The 12,173-nt window shown below is 44.2% G+C and overlaps 1 protein-coding gene across 2 annotated transcripts in view; it reads left to right on the top strand.

Moving 5' to 3' along the window:
- Nucleotides 1-12,173, top strand: part of RIPOR3 (RIPOR family member 3) — a 70,146-nt gene that overhangs the window by 32,845 nt on the left and 25,128 nt on the right. For both annotated transcript variants that reach the window (XM_050918106.1, XM_050918107.1), the window contains exons 4-11: nt 352-430; nt 1,196-1,219; nt 1,382-1,435; nt 3,181-3,330; nt 4,465-4,528; nt 4,921-4,964; nt 5,688-5,813; nt 8,532-8,677. In XM_050918106.1, the coding sequence (XP_050774063.1) occupies nt 352-430; nt 1,196-1,219; nt 1,382-1,435; nt 3,181-3,330; nt 4,465-4,528; nt 4,921-4,964; nt 5,688-5,813; nt 8,532-8,677 (687 nt within the window). The remainder of the gene's footprint in view (nt 1-351; nt 431-1,195; nt 1,220-1,381; nt 1,436-3,180; nt 3,331-4,464; nt 4,529-4,920; nt 4,965-5,687; nt 5,814-8,531; nt 8,678-12,173) is intronic.

The following is a 12,173-nucleotide window of genomic DNA, read 5'->3' as shown; positions in this document are numbered from 1 at the left end:
GAACGAGGTTCTGGCTGTGTTCTCAGTGTGGGGACAACAGAACATGAAGCTCTTGGAGCTGGGAGGGCACATGAGGAAATATCTGGGGATGAGAGGTAGCAAGAAGGAGGGCAGCAGCTTTTAACCCACGTGAAGCCCATCTTCTTTTCCAGCTGCCATGGCTCCCCTTCCCGTTTCCAACTGTTCCTTCAGCTGCACCAGCTCAGCTCTTCCCAACCTCTGGCTACTTTTGAGTCGGGGGTGCAGAGAATCTTTTTCCCTTCCCCTGGCCCTCTTAAACCTGTTCCTGGGAGTATCCTACTGCACATACTAGAAGAAAATATCACTTCGGGTTTTTTTTTCCCTCTCCAGTGAATACCTGCAAGTGCATCAGGCTGAGTTGGATTATCTGTCTGCTCGACACAAAGATACAAAAAGGAACTCCAGACTGGTAAGATGCTTCTCAGTATTAATCACTTAGATGGTTTAAAAACAATAACTGTCTCTTGCCGTTGGGACTCAGAGGGGCTTTCCATTTGTTAATGCTGAAAGTGAGAGGCTAGTATTATACCTATCTGCTAAATTCACCAAGTAAGTCAACGCTACATGTGGGGAAAGAACCCAGGAGTAGCCTGCTGTGTTCCCTGGCTTGCACTCCTTCCCTTTTGGGACAGTTGCTAACTGCTGATTATTATCTGGCAAGTAATATACGTGTCTGGCTGTGTCTAGAAACTGAGGAGAATTAAGATTACACAAAACTAGTGAAATATTGATTAATAGGTCCTAGCAACTCTGATTCTGCTACATACAAAAATCTCAACTAAACCTTTGCTATTTGTAGTGCTAAGCTGTACAAAGCACTTCAGACTTGGGGCTGTCCTTGGGAACACAAAGTAACCTTCCAAGGCTGGATAAAGGATTCAAAAACCTCCCACCCACCTCCAACCAATTTTCAAATCCTTACTACTTCTGAAAAATCATACTTGAGGTGCCTCGGTTTAGGCACCCAAAAATCAAGACACTGAAACTAAGAGGGTACTTTTGAAAATGTTGGCCTTGCTATCCACCCACTGTATTGCACAATGCTGCTTACAACATTGTAACTCTCTAAAAAGGGACTCTGTGCAGCGTGGGCAGTTGTTCTGGCAGCAGATGTGGAAATGTCTTTAATATGTACAAACGAATTCACAGGCAACTTGTCATATTTGTCTTTCAGGCTTTCTATTATGATCTGGATAAGGTAAGTCCTCATTCTTTTGGAGGGGTAGGGATGGGACGTGTCATAGAAAGCAATGAACAGCGAAGTGGAAGCACTGATGCTATATGCTCACTGAATAATTCAATGCCATATTATGTGAATGTTTGTTTAAATAGCTTTTAATCCTTCTTTCCCTTTCTAAAGCAAATTCGCTCTGTTGAAAGGTATATCAGAAAACTGGAATTTCATATAAGCAAGGTAAGGGGAACACTATTTGGTGTATGGGAGATTTACACTGCTGTATAAAAATTCTGATTAGAAAATACTTTTCAGGATCGCTTGTTTGTGGGGAAGTAACATTGGGACTTCTGAAGGGTGTAACTGCTTTCATTAGAAAAGGAGAGGGTGGTGGTTTTTGTCTGAATGGCTCTATTCAGACTGAATCCTGTGCATAGCCCAGCCTCAGCCTGCAGAACTAGTTTCTATATCCTACCAGCTTACTCAGAAGAAAGGTGCTGTTGGGAGGAGTTGCAGAGGGTGGTTGTTTTTGTTGGTGGGTGTTTTTTGCTTCCTGGAAACCTAGGTGGTGGCACTTAATGGATTCTGCCAATCTCCTGTCTGATTTGAAGGGCTCAAATCTCTCTTACATACATGGATCCATGTGTGTTTCCAACCCAGAATTCAGTGACTGCCCCCTATTTCCTTACTCCACCCCCAAATTAAACCATGTCTCCTTTCACCCTTCATGCCTCATGGCTTAGTAATAGTAGAATGACCCTGCATTCTGGCTATCCCTGATTAGAGTCATGCCTTCACTAAACACACACTTGAGAGCCGTGATGTACCCTACACACCCATCCATTTAGGGCCATTTTACCATGACTTGGATGTAGATAAGGGATTGGTTAGCCTGAGTAAGCAGAAGCCTTTCTCTGGGCTAGCACTGAAGCATCAGTACCATAGGTCTCCCTCTATAGTCACTTTAAGATTAAACAAATAGAGTAGCTCCATCTTTGTCCACCTCAACATGCTTCTGTTGACTCGGAGATGGGAAGGACAGCTCAGTGGTTAGGGCACTAGTCTAGGACCTGGGAAACTGAGATTTGATTCCCTGTTCTGCCACTAACTACTTGTGTGACCTTAAGCAAGTTACTTAGCCTTGCTGTACCTCCATTCACCATTGGTAAAATGGAGATAATAGCATTGCCCTGCCTTACAGGCATGTTGTGAGAAGTGCATTAAAGATTTCAGGGCCCTCCGATACAAGGCTCACGTTACCACACACTAAGTACCTTGGAAAGCTGGACAGAATTGTGGGGCTTCTTATTGTGTCTTGTATCTGTGGTGATGGTTTCCACAGCCTGGTGTTCTAGTTCTTTTGAAGTAATGCTGGAAAAAACATGGCTCTCGGCTCAGATTTTGGAGTCCATGGTAGACAAAACAAAGTGAGGTAGGGTAGCCTGTGTAGCCAAAACAGCAGAAAAACAATATCCCCAAGAAACTATTTACTCATAACCTTCAGTTGATCATTTCTAAGGTATCTGTGGAACAACTAATTAGAGGCTTTCAGGCTTTGGGGTGGGTTAGTAGTTTTGTTGGTGCTGGTGGGAAATGAACTTAAGCGTTTGGCCTCAAACCTGGGACAGACTGTTAACAGTGACAAGTTTCAAGCTTATGTAGGACCTTCTCATTAGCATGCTTTTCTTGTACTGTACAAAACCTCAAAAAATCTTTAGCTGGTGGGATTAATCCTTCACCCACTCTTCCCTCCATATGAAATCTTGGAACCACTTTGTTGAAAAGGCTTCTTATGAGAGTAGGGGGTATGAGTCAGTGCTAGAACGATGGGATCTGCTCTCTTACAAGGGGAAGCATCAAACAAAAATTCCTCATGTAAATGTTACTTCCCTCAACTCACTAAAATTGGAAACCGACACCGGAGTGGTGTAAAAGTCCTGGTTTTTTTCTTCTTTGTTGTTGTCTATTTTTATTTATTATTATAGGTAGAAGAACTATATGAAACCTACTGCATCCAATGCAGACTGCGAGATGGGGCCTCTAATATGAAACATGCCTTCTCCTTGACTCCCTCCACCAAAGCCTCCAGAGAGAGCCTGGTAGAACTTTATAAGAACCTCCAAGAATGCACAGAGGTAGGAGAACTCCTCAAGCATCTGACAAAGAACTGACTCTTCTGGCTAAAATCAAAGCAGTGGATAATGTACCAAGATGTGCTATTGTGAACTGTTGGCTCTCTGATGGCCTGGGCTTAGAACATAATATGTAAAATTTAGATGATGATACATAACATCAGGTACAACTCACAGACAGCAAAATACTTTTGTAGAGGAAGCTAACTTCCCCCTTAATATGCAGTGAAATACACAGGGCAATGCAGTTTTGTTTGCTTACATCCAAATGTGTTCATGAAGGGTGTATAGAAAGCCCCTTGAATTTGATCTGTAATATTAGGGCCGAATCTAGCTTTCATAGGAAGTTATTTGTGGGGTGTATGTCTCTTTGTTGACTTCCAATGGGAGACATAGTTACAAGGGCGGCTCTAGACATTTTGCTGCCGCAAGGGCGGCAGGTAAGCTGCCTTCTGTGGTGTACCTGCGGAGGGTCTGCTGGTCCCACGGCTTGGCATGCTGGGGCCTGGAGCCGCCTCTGCATAGTTAGTAACCTACTGTATGAGTAAGTCAGGGTAGGTCTACACTTTAAGCTGGAGATGTAAATTTCAGTCTGAGGAGACATACTCACATTAGCTCTAATGGTTCTAGTATGTTCAAAATAGCATAGCTGTAACAGCGCAAGCAGTGGGAGGGGCTACCTGTCTAAGTATAGGCCTAGGGTCTTTAGCTGGCTAGGCCATCTTTCTACTTAGACCCTAGCCACAGCAGCCGTTCATCTTTTTTCTTCAAGTGCACTAGCTCCATCAGAACTAGCGCTAATGTCTCCCCAAGCTGGAATTTACTCCTACAGCTCAAAGTGTAGCTGTATCCTCAATGGAGAAGACTGTGGGAAGCATATTACTTAAACAACCTTGCCCCTCTGCAGAGCTGGGATATAATGTCCCATCCTGAAAGTAGCATTTAAAAAAAACTGCCTCAGTATGCAGAAATGAAAAGTATTAATGGTGTGTAAAAATGTATGTTCTCTTGCAAACCGCTCTAAACTGGTCTGATGTGTTTGTCTTCAAGAATGGAGACAAATGGCTGTTACTTTCTCATAGTACCCATTTTACTCCACTCTTCAGTCAATGTAATTGCTTTGTCTTTCTCTTCCAGGATATGTGTCTGATTGAAGGGGCACTGGAGGTGCACTTGGGAGAATTTCACTTGAAAATGAAAGGTAGCCCTTGTACTATTCTACAGCATTCATCACTTGAGCCAAAAGCTCATTGAAGTCTGGGAGCTGGGCTTTGGGTCGGGACCTAAACTGACTCTTAATGAACCTCATTTTTTTTTTTAATCCGCATTGATGTGAAACAAATTTTGTCCCTGCTCTGCAGCATTCTTTTATATAGGAGTGTTGAAGCAGGACTTTCCTCTTCCCTACCCCTATGCAAAGTTTGCAATATTAAATAAGACAAATGCTAACAGCATCTCCACAGGGATTTTGCTGTAAGGGGACGTTAATCAGAGTGTCACCTGGGTGTTTAGTGCAAGCCCAGGTTTGTTAATAGATATTTTGAAACTCTCTCAAGCTACAAACATTGGAAGGGGTTTTTCTTCTCTTTTTAGGGTTGGTGGGCTACGCACGTCTCTGCCCTGGGGACCAGTATGAGGTGCAGTACACAGCAATCCATTTTCTCTTACAACATGCAATTATGGGCTTGCACCTGTAACATGCAGGTGGGGAGTGTGGGGATTTGTAAGCTGGGCAGGAGAAAGAATGCAGGGAAACCAGAAGCTATATGCGTGCTGCACAGCTACAGAGTTATTCCTGCCTCAGCGTGAAGCTGAAGGACTTAGCTAAGTGCCTTGATAGAGGGCAGTGTCCAGGTACCTGGGAGACATAAGTCTTCCAGAAGAACTCCTTTGGGGACCTGTCTGGAGTCTAAAACCACCCTGAAGGAGGGTAGCAGCAATACTGTTGCCTATCCATAGGGTAGATACCAATTGGAACAACTGCCCTGAAAGGCACAGGACTGCATAATTATGTATATAAAGCCTATGGCTTTCATCCCAGTAGTTTCAATTCTAACACGCTTTTCTTCCTGCCACTAACAAAACTCCAAATCACTTTAAAATCTGTCCTGCTCTGATGCAGGACATTACATGTCAGTAACTCTCTGCATTACCACAACATGAATGCTTTGGTATCTGACTTAGCCACCCAAGGACAGGTGGGGCACAGAACTACTCGGCACCTCCACCCCTGCTTCTTAAAAAGCATAGCAATCAAAGGAACAAGCCCGAGCTCTGCAGTATGGGAAGGGAGGGATGGTGCAGTTCCATACACTTGGGATTTGCTGATTCTAGCCTCCTCGTCCCTATGTGGCTTCTAGGTGTTTGTGCGACTGGGACGCCAGAAGTGGAAGCTGAAGGGCAAGATTGAGACGGATGACAGCCAAACATGGGATGAGGAAGAGAAGGTTTTTATACCCAACCTCCATGAGAAGTTTGAAATAAAGGTAGTTGTCTGCAGTGGCTGGATTGGAGCCATTGGTTAGCAAGTAGCTTGCCTTCCGACCCATCTCCCTGCCTAGCACGCTTTAAAAAAAAAAAAACCAAAAACATGAATTTTCACAGCTCCATAGAAACAGCAATTAATCAACGTTCTGCTCGCTAAGCTGGCCTCTGATCTCTGGTTCTGCTTTCTTTCCCAGGGCTCTTGTAATGGCAACTGGGTTAATGCGTCTGCTTTTCCATATATTAGAATGACTCATTTTTAAGATCTGCATCCAAGATTTGGTGGTGGTTAGGGGTCCATGGCTTGGATGGAGTAATTATATTGCATGCAAGATTTTTGGAATTTTCTGACATGCTTTTTGGAGCACGGTAACTCTATGTATGTATATTTTGGGGGTGTGTGTATATAAGCCAAACTTGCCCCTTCCTGGGGTTTCCCTACATGACCTCTTCTGTCTGAGGCCCTAATTTCCTCTGCCCCAGAGATACTCTAAAGCCATATATATCCTATTGGAGCTAATGAGATCCACCTGCCCGTGTGAGCTGGACATAATTATTCAGTATCTTTGGGCAGGATTCTGCCACTTGGCATTAGAGTGGCTGATTGGAGAACTCCTGTATTTTTATTAGTGTCTTAGAATCTGTCTCCCTGCTATCTCATACAGATGCATGATAGGCACTTTATTCTTTCACTTAGGTAAAAGTTGGATCCTCCTGTTACTATTACTACTGCTGCGTCCGCCTGTTTTTCGTTACATCCTGACCTGGCAGCTGCTGCTTAGGAGCAAACTCCTGTTGTGATCTGGAATCCTCTGAAGGCCAGATCCTTTAGTCTCAACTTAGATGGGAGTTGAGACTAAAATAGGTTGCAGGGTTGGGCTGGACCCTACACTATGTGAGTGAAACACATGGTTTTGTAGTGCCAACATAAGGCTTTCAATGCCTGAAAGCCATGCAAAATAGCTATTGCAACATCCCATCCCTTCTGGCAGCATGTGAGTTACATAGGAAAGAATTCCTGACTTCTAGCCAGTAGAGCTTTTAGAAATGTTCTTAAATTTTTTTTCCCCCACTGCACAATGAGAATCAGGAGAGAAGCTAATTCAGATGCATGTTTTCTCGTAATATTTGCAAAAACATGAATTGTTCTGTATGCCAGTGAAGATGAGTCACCTCATAGTTCAAGAGAGAGGTTATATGACTTGGGTTTTATGCCAGTTTATTAAACCTGACTGACTCTGCTTTCCCTTTCCACACAAGCGTGAATTGGGTGAAATTTTCACAAGTGCTGGAGTCCCACCTCCAAAAGTTACTTAGGTTCCTAATTACCATCTCAGATGAGATATATGTGCTTCTGAAAACTTTTCCTACTAAATCTGTCCCCGATCCTAAATATGACAGACCCTTTGATGCACAGAAGTAGTAATATGCTTTTGTCCAACTGCATCTTGGTTGGAAGTTTTCAAGCCCCACTTCCCAGGACTGCAGACAGACTTGAGAACTGGGAAGCTGTTTCTCTGCCATTTCTGGACTCAGCTGTGGCTGAAGAAGCTGTGGGTCAGGCTGCAAAGCATGTGTAATGGGCTACAACTAGGATGAGGTACTGACAAATTAAGGGTGTGCTGCCTGTAAGCCATGAGAGGAGAGATGCTGCAGACCTGTCGGCTTTGATTCTCAGCTGCAGCTGAGATCAGCTTGGCCCAAGAGGGAGTGGTAGACAAGGGCTGTGTCCACGTTCTGGAGATAGTCAGCCTTACATTGATAGGGGTGGCCAACCTGAGCCTGAGAAGGAGCCAGAATTTACCAATGTACATTGCCAAAGAGCCACAGTAATATGTCAGCAGCCCCCTATCAGCTCCCCAACCCTGCTCCCAGTACCTCCCACCCACTGGCAGCCCTGCCAATCAGCGCCTCCCTTTCCCTTCCTTCCCCTCACCTGCCGATCAGCTGTTTTGCGGCATGCAGGAGGGTCTGGGGGGAAGGTGGGAGGAGGAAGGGCACGGCAGGCTCAGGGGAGGGGGTGGAGTGGGGGCAGGGCCTGTAGCAGAGCCAGGAGTTGAGCAGTGAGCACTCCCTGGCGCATTGGAAAGTTGGCACCTGTAACTCCAACCCTGGAGTTGGTACCTATACAAGGAGCTGCATATTAACTTCTGAAGAGCCGCATGTGGCTCTGAGGCCACAGGTTGGCCACCCCTGGACTAGATAATCTAATGGATCTCTACCCTAGATTTTTTTGGGTCAAATCCAGGGAGGGATGAGGCTTGCAGCAAAGTGGGCTCCAGGGTTCAAGGTTGTTTGTCTGATACAGAGTTACTTGAAATACACTAAAACTACAATTTGCAGGGTGCCTAAGTTTAGGGTCCTAAATAAGTGGGATGACTTTCACTTTCAGAAGTGCTAAACACTCCTAGCCCCCTTTGGTGTGAATGGGAGCTGCATATGGCTCAGCATCTGTGGAAAATCAGCCATTGTTATTTGGGCCTAAATGTAGGCACCCAGGCTTGAAGAACTTGGCCTATGGCCTCAAAGAGCTGATCCTAGGCTGCCATGTTCATTGTACACACAAACTGGCCAGTTCCTCAATATGAGTGGTAGAGAATCAGTGTCTCCTGAGCATGAACTGGACTCAGCCACATCCTGTGAGCCTCTCTAAACTCCTCAGCTATGCTTCATGCGTGTCAGGTATCTGGCAAAATGAAAATGCGTTTGTGCCTCTGTAGGTCACAGAGCTGCGGGGACTGACCACAATTCTCGTTGGTGTGGTAACGTGCGACAGCATCGACTTCTTTACAACCAGGCCTCAGGCGATCATTGTGGATATAACTGAGCTAGGCACCATCAAGCTACAGCTGGAGGTCGTCTGGAAGTGAGTACAACTCCAAATGCTAAACGTGGGTGGGGAGAGGACTGTTAACAGGGCCTTAATGCTTGTGATGGGTGCCACTTTAACAGCACTGAACACTACAGTCCTCTTTCTGTTCACAACAGGTGCAGCCTAGGTAGCAGCAGCACAAGCCTCCCCACAGCCAATGTGCCTGACCCCTGATCTGGAGGGACCAATCCCAGGGAGGAGAGGATAGCTGCTCTCTCCATGGCCCTTCAGTTCTTTGCTCTGTGTTGAGGCTGCCAACAATGGAGCCAGCTGTGTCTGGCTTTTAAGTTTTCTGCTTTGTCCAGAGTCCGTGTTCAGTTTGTGGTGTAGGCACATCTCTGAAATGCAAAGAATGGACTTAAAGAAGATGAATGAAGCTGAAAACAGCAGCTCTTAGACACGACCAACCAACGAATATGGTTGAGGTTTAGAGAAATCACTGTGGTTACAGGGACCAAGCACTCCTTTGAAAATGAGGTTTCCTCAAAGGTTTGGCTGCTGTCACACTTCACTTTTTGACATGGTGATCACAGTTGCAGGATCTAGTTTTTTTTGTTTGGGCACAGTTGTGAAACACTAATGATCCCAGTGTGATTTCTTCTGTGGTGCATTGCACACACCCTGCCCCCAAACAGTTAGGTGGTACCTGTGATTTGATGCATTGTTTTACATTTTAGATTTGTAGTTTTTTAGTACTACTATTTTTTACCACTACTATTAAAGGAAAAATTTCATTTTATGGGTGCTGCCTTGAGAGATTTCCTGAATCCTTTTGTGCCAGGTACACCTCAAAATCCTCACTCCAGAAATCTTAACTTGCATCTTGAGCCGCTCCATATTGTACTATCTGTGTGAAGGCTTTATCCTAAGATCTCTGATGCAGGTGTAGATGCCCAGAAGATAGCTGCTGCATTTGGTATTCTCATATGTGGTTGAGGCTGATTTTATACACGATGTGGCCACATGCTGGTGCTGCCTATCTGACTGTAGGATGGCTCTTCAATAGCCATTCTCTCCTGATGTCAATTGCTGGTATATTTCAGTTGTTGTAGCTCCCTTCTGCTGGGGCACAGAGTGGTGGGTGTTTTGTTTTTTTTTCTGGCCATGGTCAGAATTAAATGATTACTCCCTTTTTAAATAGCTGTGACCAGCTATCCTGATAGGGCTGGGGGGGGGTTGGAAAAAGACTTTTTTTGTCACTAATCTATTATGGATTTTTCAGTAGCGCAGGTGCACAGCATAACTCATCTAAACTTGAAATGGAAAACCATCTAAAACTGGTGCCTCCTGCCAATATGAGAAGGAAACGGCTTGCAAAGCAAGCTAAGAAACAGACCGAGTCAGTATTTAACAGAATGTGGCAGAGCTTCAATTTTCTTGAGATGCAGAGGCAACCACTGTCATCCTGTGGATCAACAGTTTGGTGTCTGTAATGAATCAAACTACTTCTGCTAGAAGGCAGCTGTGTGTGTGAGAGAGTCAGTGTCATAATGCATTTCATATTTCAGGGTTTGCAGTATATTGCAAACTCTCTTGTTTTATATTTGCAAAGTGCTGGGTGCCCCTCTGGTACAGCAGAATGCTAACTTACTCTCCATTACCTCAAACCCAGCTATGTTTGTGAAGAACCCAGCCAATCAATGAGAGCAGCACCTTTACTGCTGGCTGTTTTCAGCTCCATCACATTCAGGGCTGGAAAAGGGTCTTGGAATATATTTGGTAACAACTAGAACTAACCTGCAAAGTTCAGATCTGAAGGACTTGTGGGTTTAAGCTCCTTCAGGAATGGGGAACAACCTGACTCTAATCTTGAGTTCTAAAACCCTAGTTCTATTTCTAAGAGTATTTGGGAAACCTAGCTTGACTTCTCTTTTGATACTGTCTTTGGCTACTAACAAGTGAAATATCGTAAAGAGCCTTCCCATGCATCTTCCAACCCCAATGTAGCTAAGTAGCTGAACTTTAAGGTTGCTCTCTGGAACATATAACATTCATGGAGTATCCTACACTGTTTTCCAATGCCTTTTTGCGAGCAGATGTTTCATCACACATCCTGCCATTTTTTCCCACACTTGTTTAGCTCAGTGTTGTTGCAACAAAATATCAGTGTGCTCAAAAGCATCTGAAGTTTTTTTGTTTTCAAACACCTTGAAGTAAATGAAAATACACTTTTATGTATCAGAGCTCAATGCCTGTACCTGTTGTTTATAATGCTCTTTTCTTCTCCTGAAAGCTAGTGTTATGCTCCAATGTATATTATTTTTGGTTGTGTTTTTTGTTTTGGTTTTTTGTTGCAGCTGCTCTGAGGTTTGAGGGCCCTAACATTTCTTCTTTGGAAGCTTGAGCTAGTACTCAGCTCGACAGCAAAGCTGGAACAATTTTTATAGTGGGGGTGCTGATGATAGAAACCCTGGTTTCCCTGTATTTGGTGGTCATTATTACTTCAAGCTAGAGGGGCACCCCCAGCACCCTTACTTCCAGCATCACTAGTCATACCTATGTGTGGATTTACATGCATGCCATTTGCAGTTGTAAGTAAAGGCCATCAGGCTAGAATTGGCCAAGTTTTTTAATGTAATTTTTTTTTTAATGCTGAAAATGTCTTTCCATTTTGACAAACTCGCCTTACCCCCTCAAAAAAGTCCATGGTAAATATCTGATTTGTGTGTGTCGATTTTTGTTAAGGTCTCTACTCAAATACTAAGCCTATTTAGTTTTTAGCAACCCTAAACTAATTTGGGGTGGAGGAGCAGCAGCATGGTATTTTCAGGTTTTCAACAAAAACAGAAACTTGTTGAAGAAAACAATATGCCAACCACTTGCAAATTACTTTGCAAGAACAAACCCATCCCTACATGCTCTACTTCTGGGTTTAAAATGAACACGAAGACTGCATTAGAAAAAGTGATCTGAAACCCTGAGTGCAGTGTTGGAGGTGCTTCTGCTATATTGAATGAGTCTTTAAACCATTTCTTGCCATAGTATCTTTGTTGAAATCTGGAGAGTACTGTACTGAGAGTACCGCCGCAGAGCTGAGCCTGGAAGACATCTCTTCCTATCTAATTTTCCCTCTCACCCACAAGGGCAGACGACTGCCAAGGCTGAACACAGTTGCTTTGCTTTTAAGCCTGCTAGTACTGTTTCTCTAACTGTGTGCGCACAAATTACTGTGCCTCTGTGGGAAGGTAGGGTGGTAATGGACCTTCTTGTTCTGGGATTGTGGGCTAGTCCCTCAACCTTGTGGACTATTTTAAAAACTCCACTAGGCACAGGGCACCTCTGACTGATCTCCCTGGCACACTGTTGCTTCTTTTGGCAGTTAGCAGCAGCTGCAGTGTGTGAATGACATACTAATACCATACTACTCACAAACCCACTCAATTCTGATTAAGGCCAGGTCTATAGTGAGAGCGCTTGGCTAACAGAGCTATACTAGTATTCTGTATTCCTGGCAAAAGAGCAGTTTTGCTGCTATAACCACGTTTGTGCT

Source organism: Gopherus flavomarginatus, chromosome 11, assembly GCF_025201925.1.
Source record: "Gopherus flavomarginatus isolate rGopFla2 chromosome 11, rGopFla2.mat.asm, whole genome shotgun sequence".
Classification (NCBI taxonomy): domain Eukaryota; kingdom Metazoa; phylum Chordata; order Testudines; family Testudinidae; genus Gopherus; species Gopherus flavomarginatus.
The sequence above is the reverse complement of the archived record's forward strand: the minus strand, read 5'-3'. Positions and strand labels throughout refer to the sequence as shown.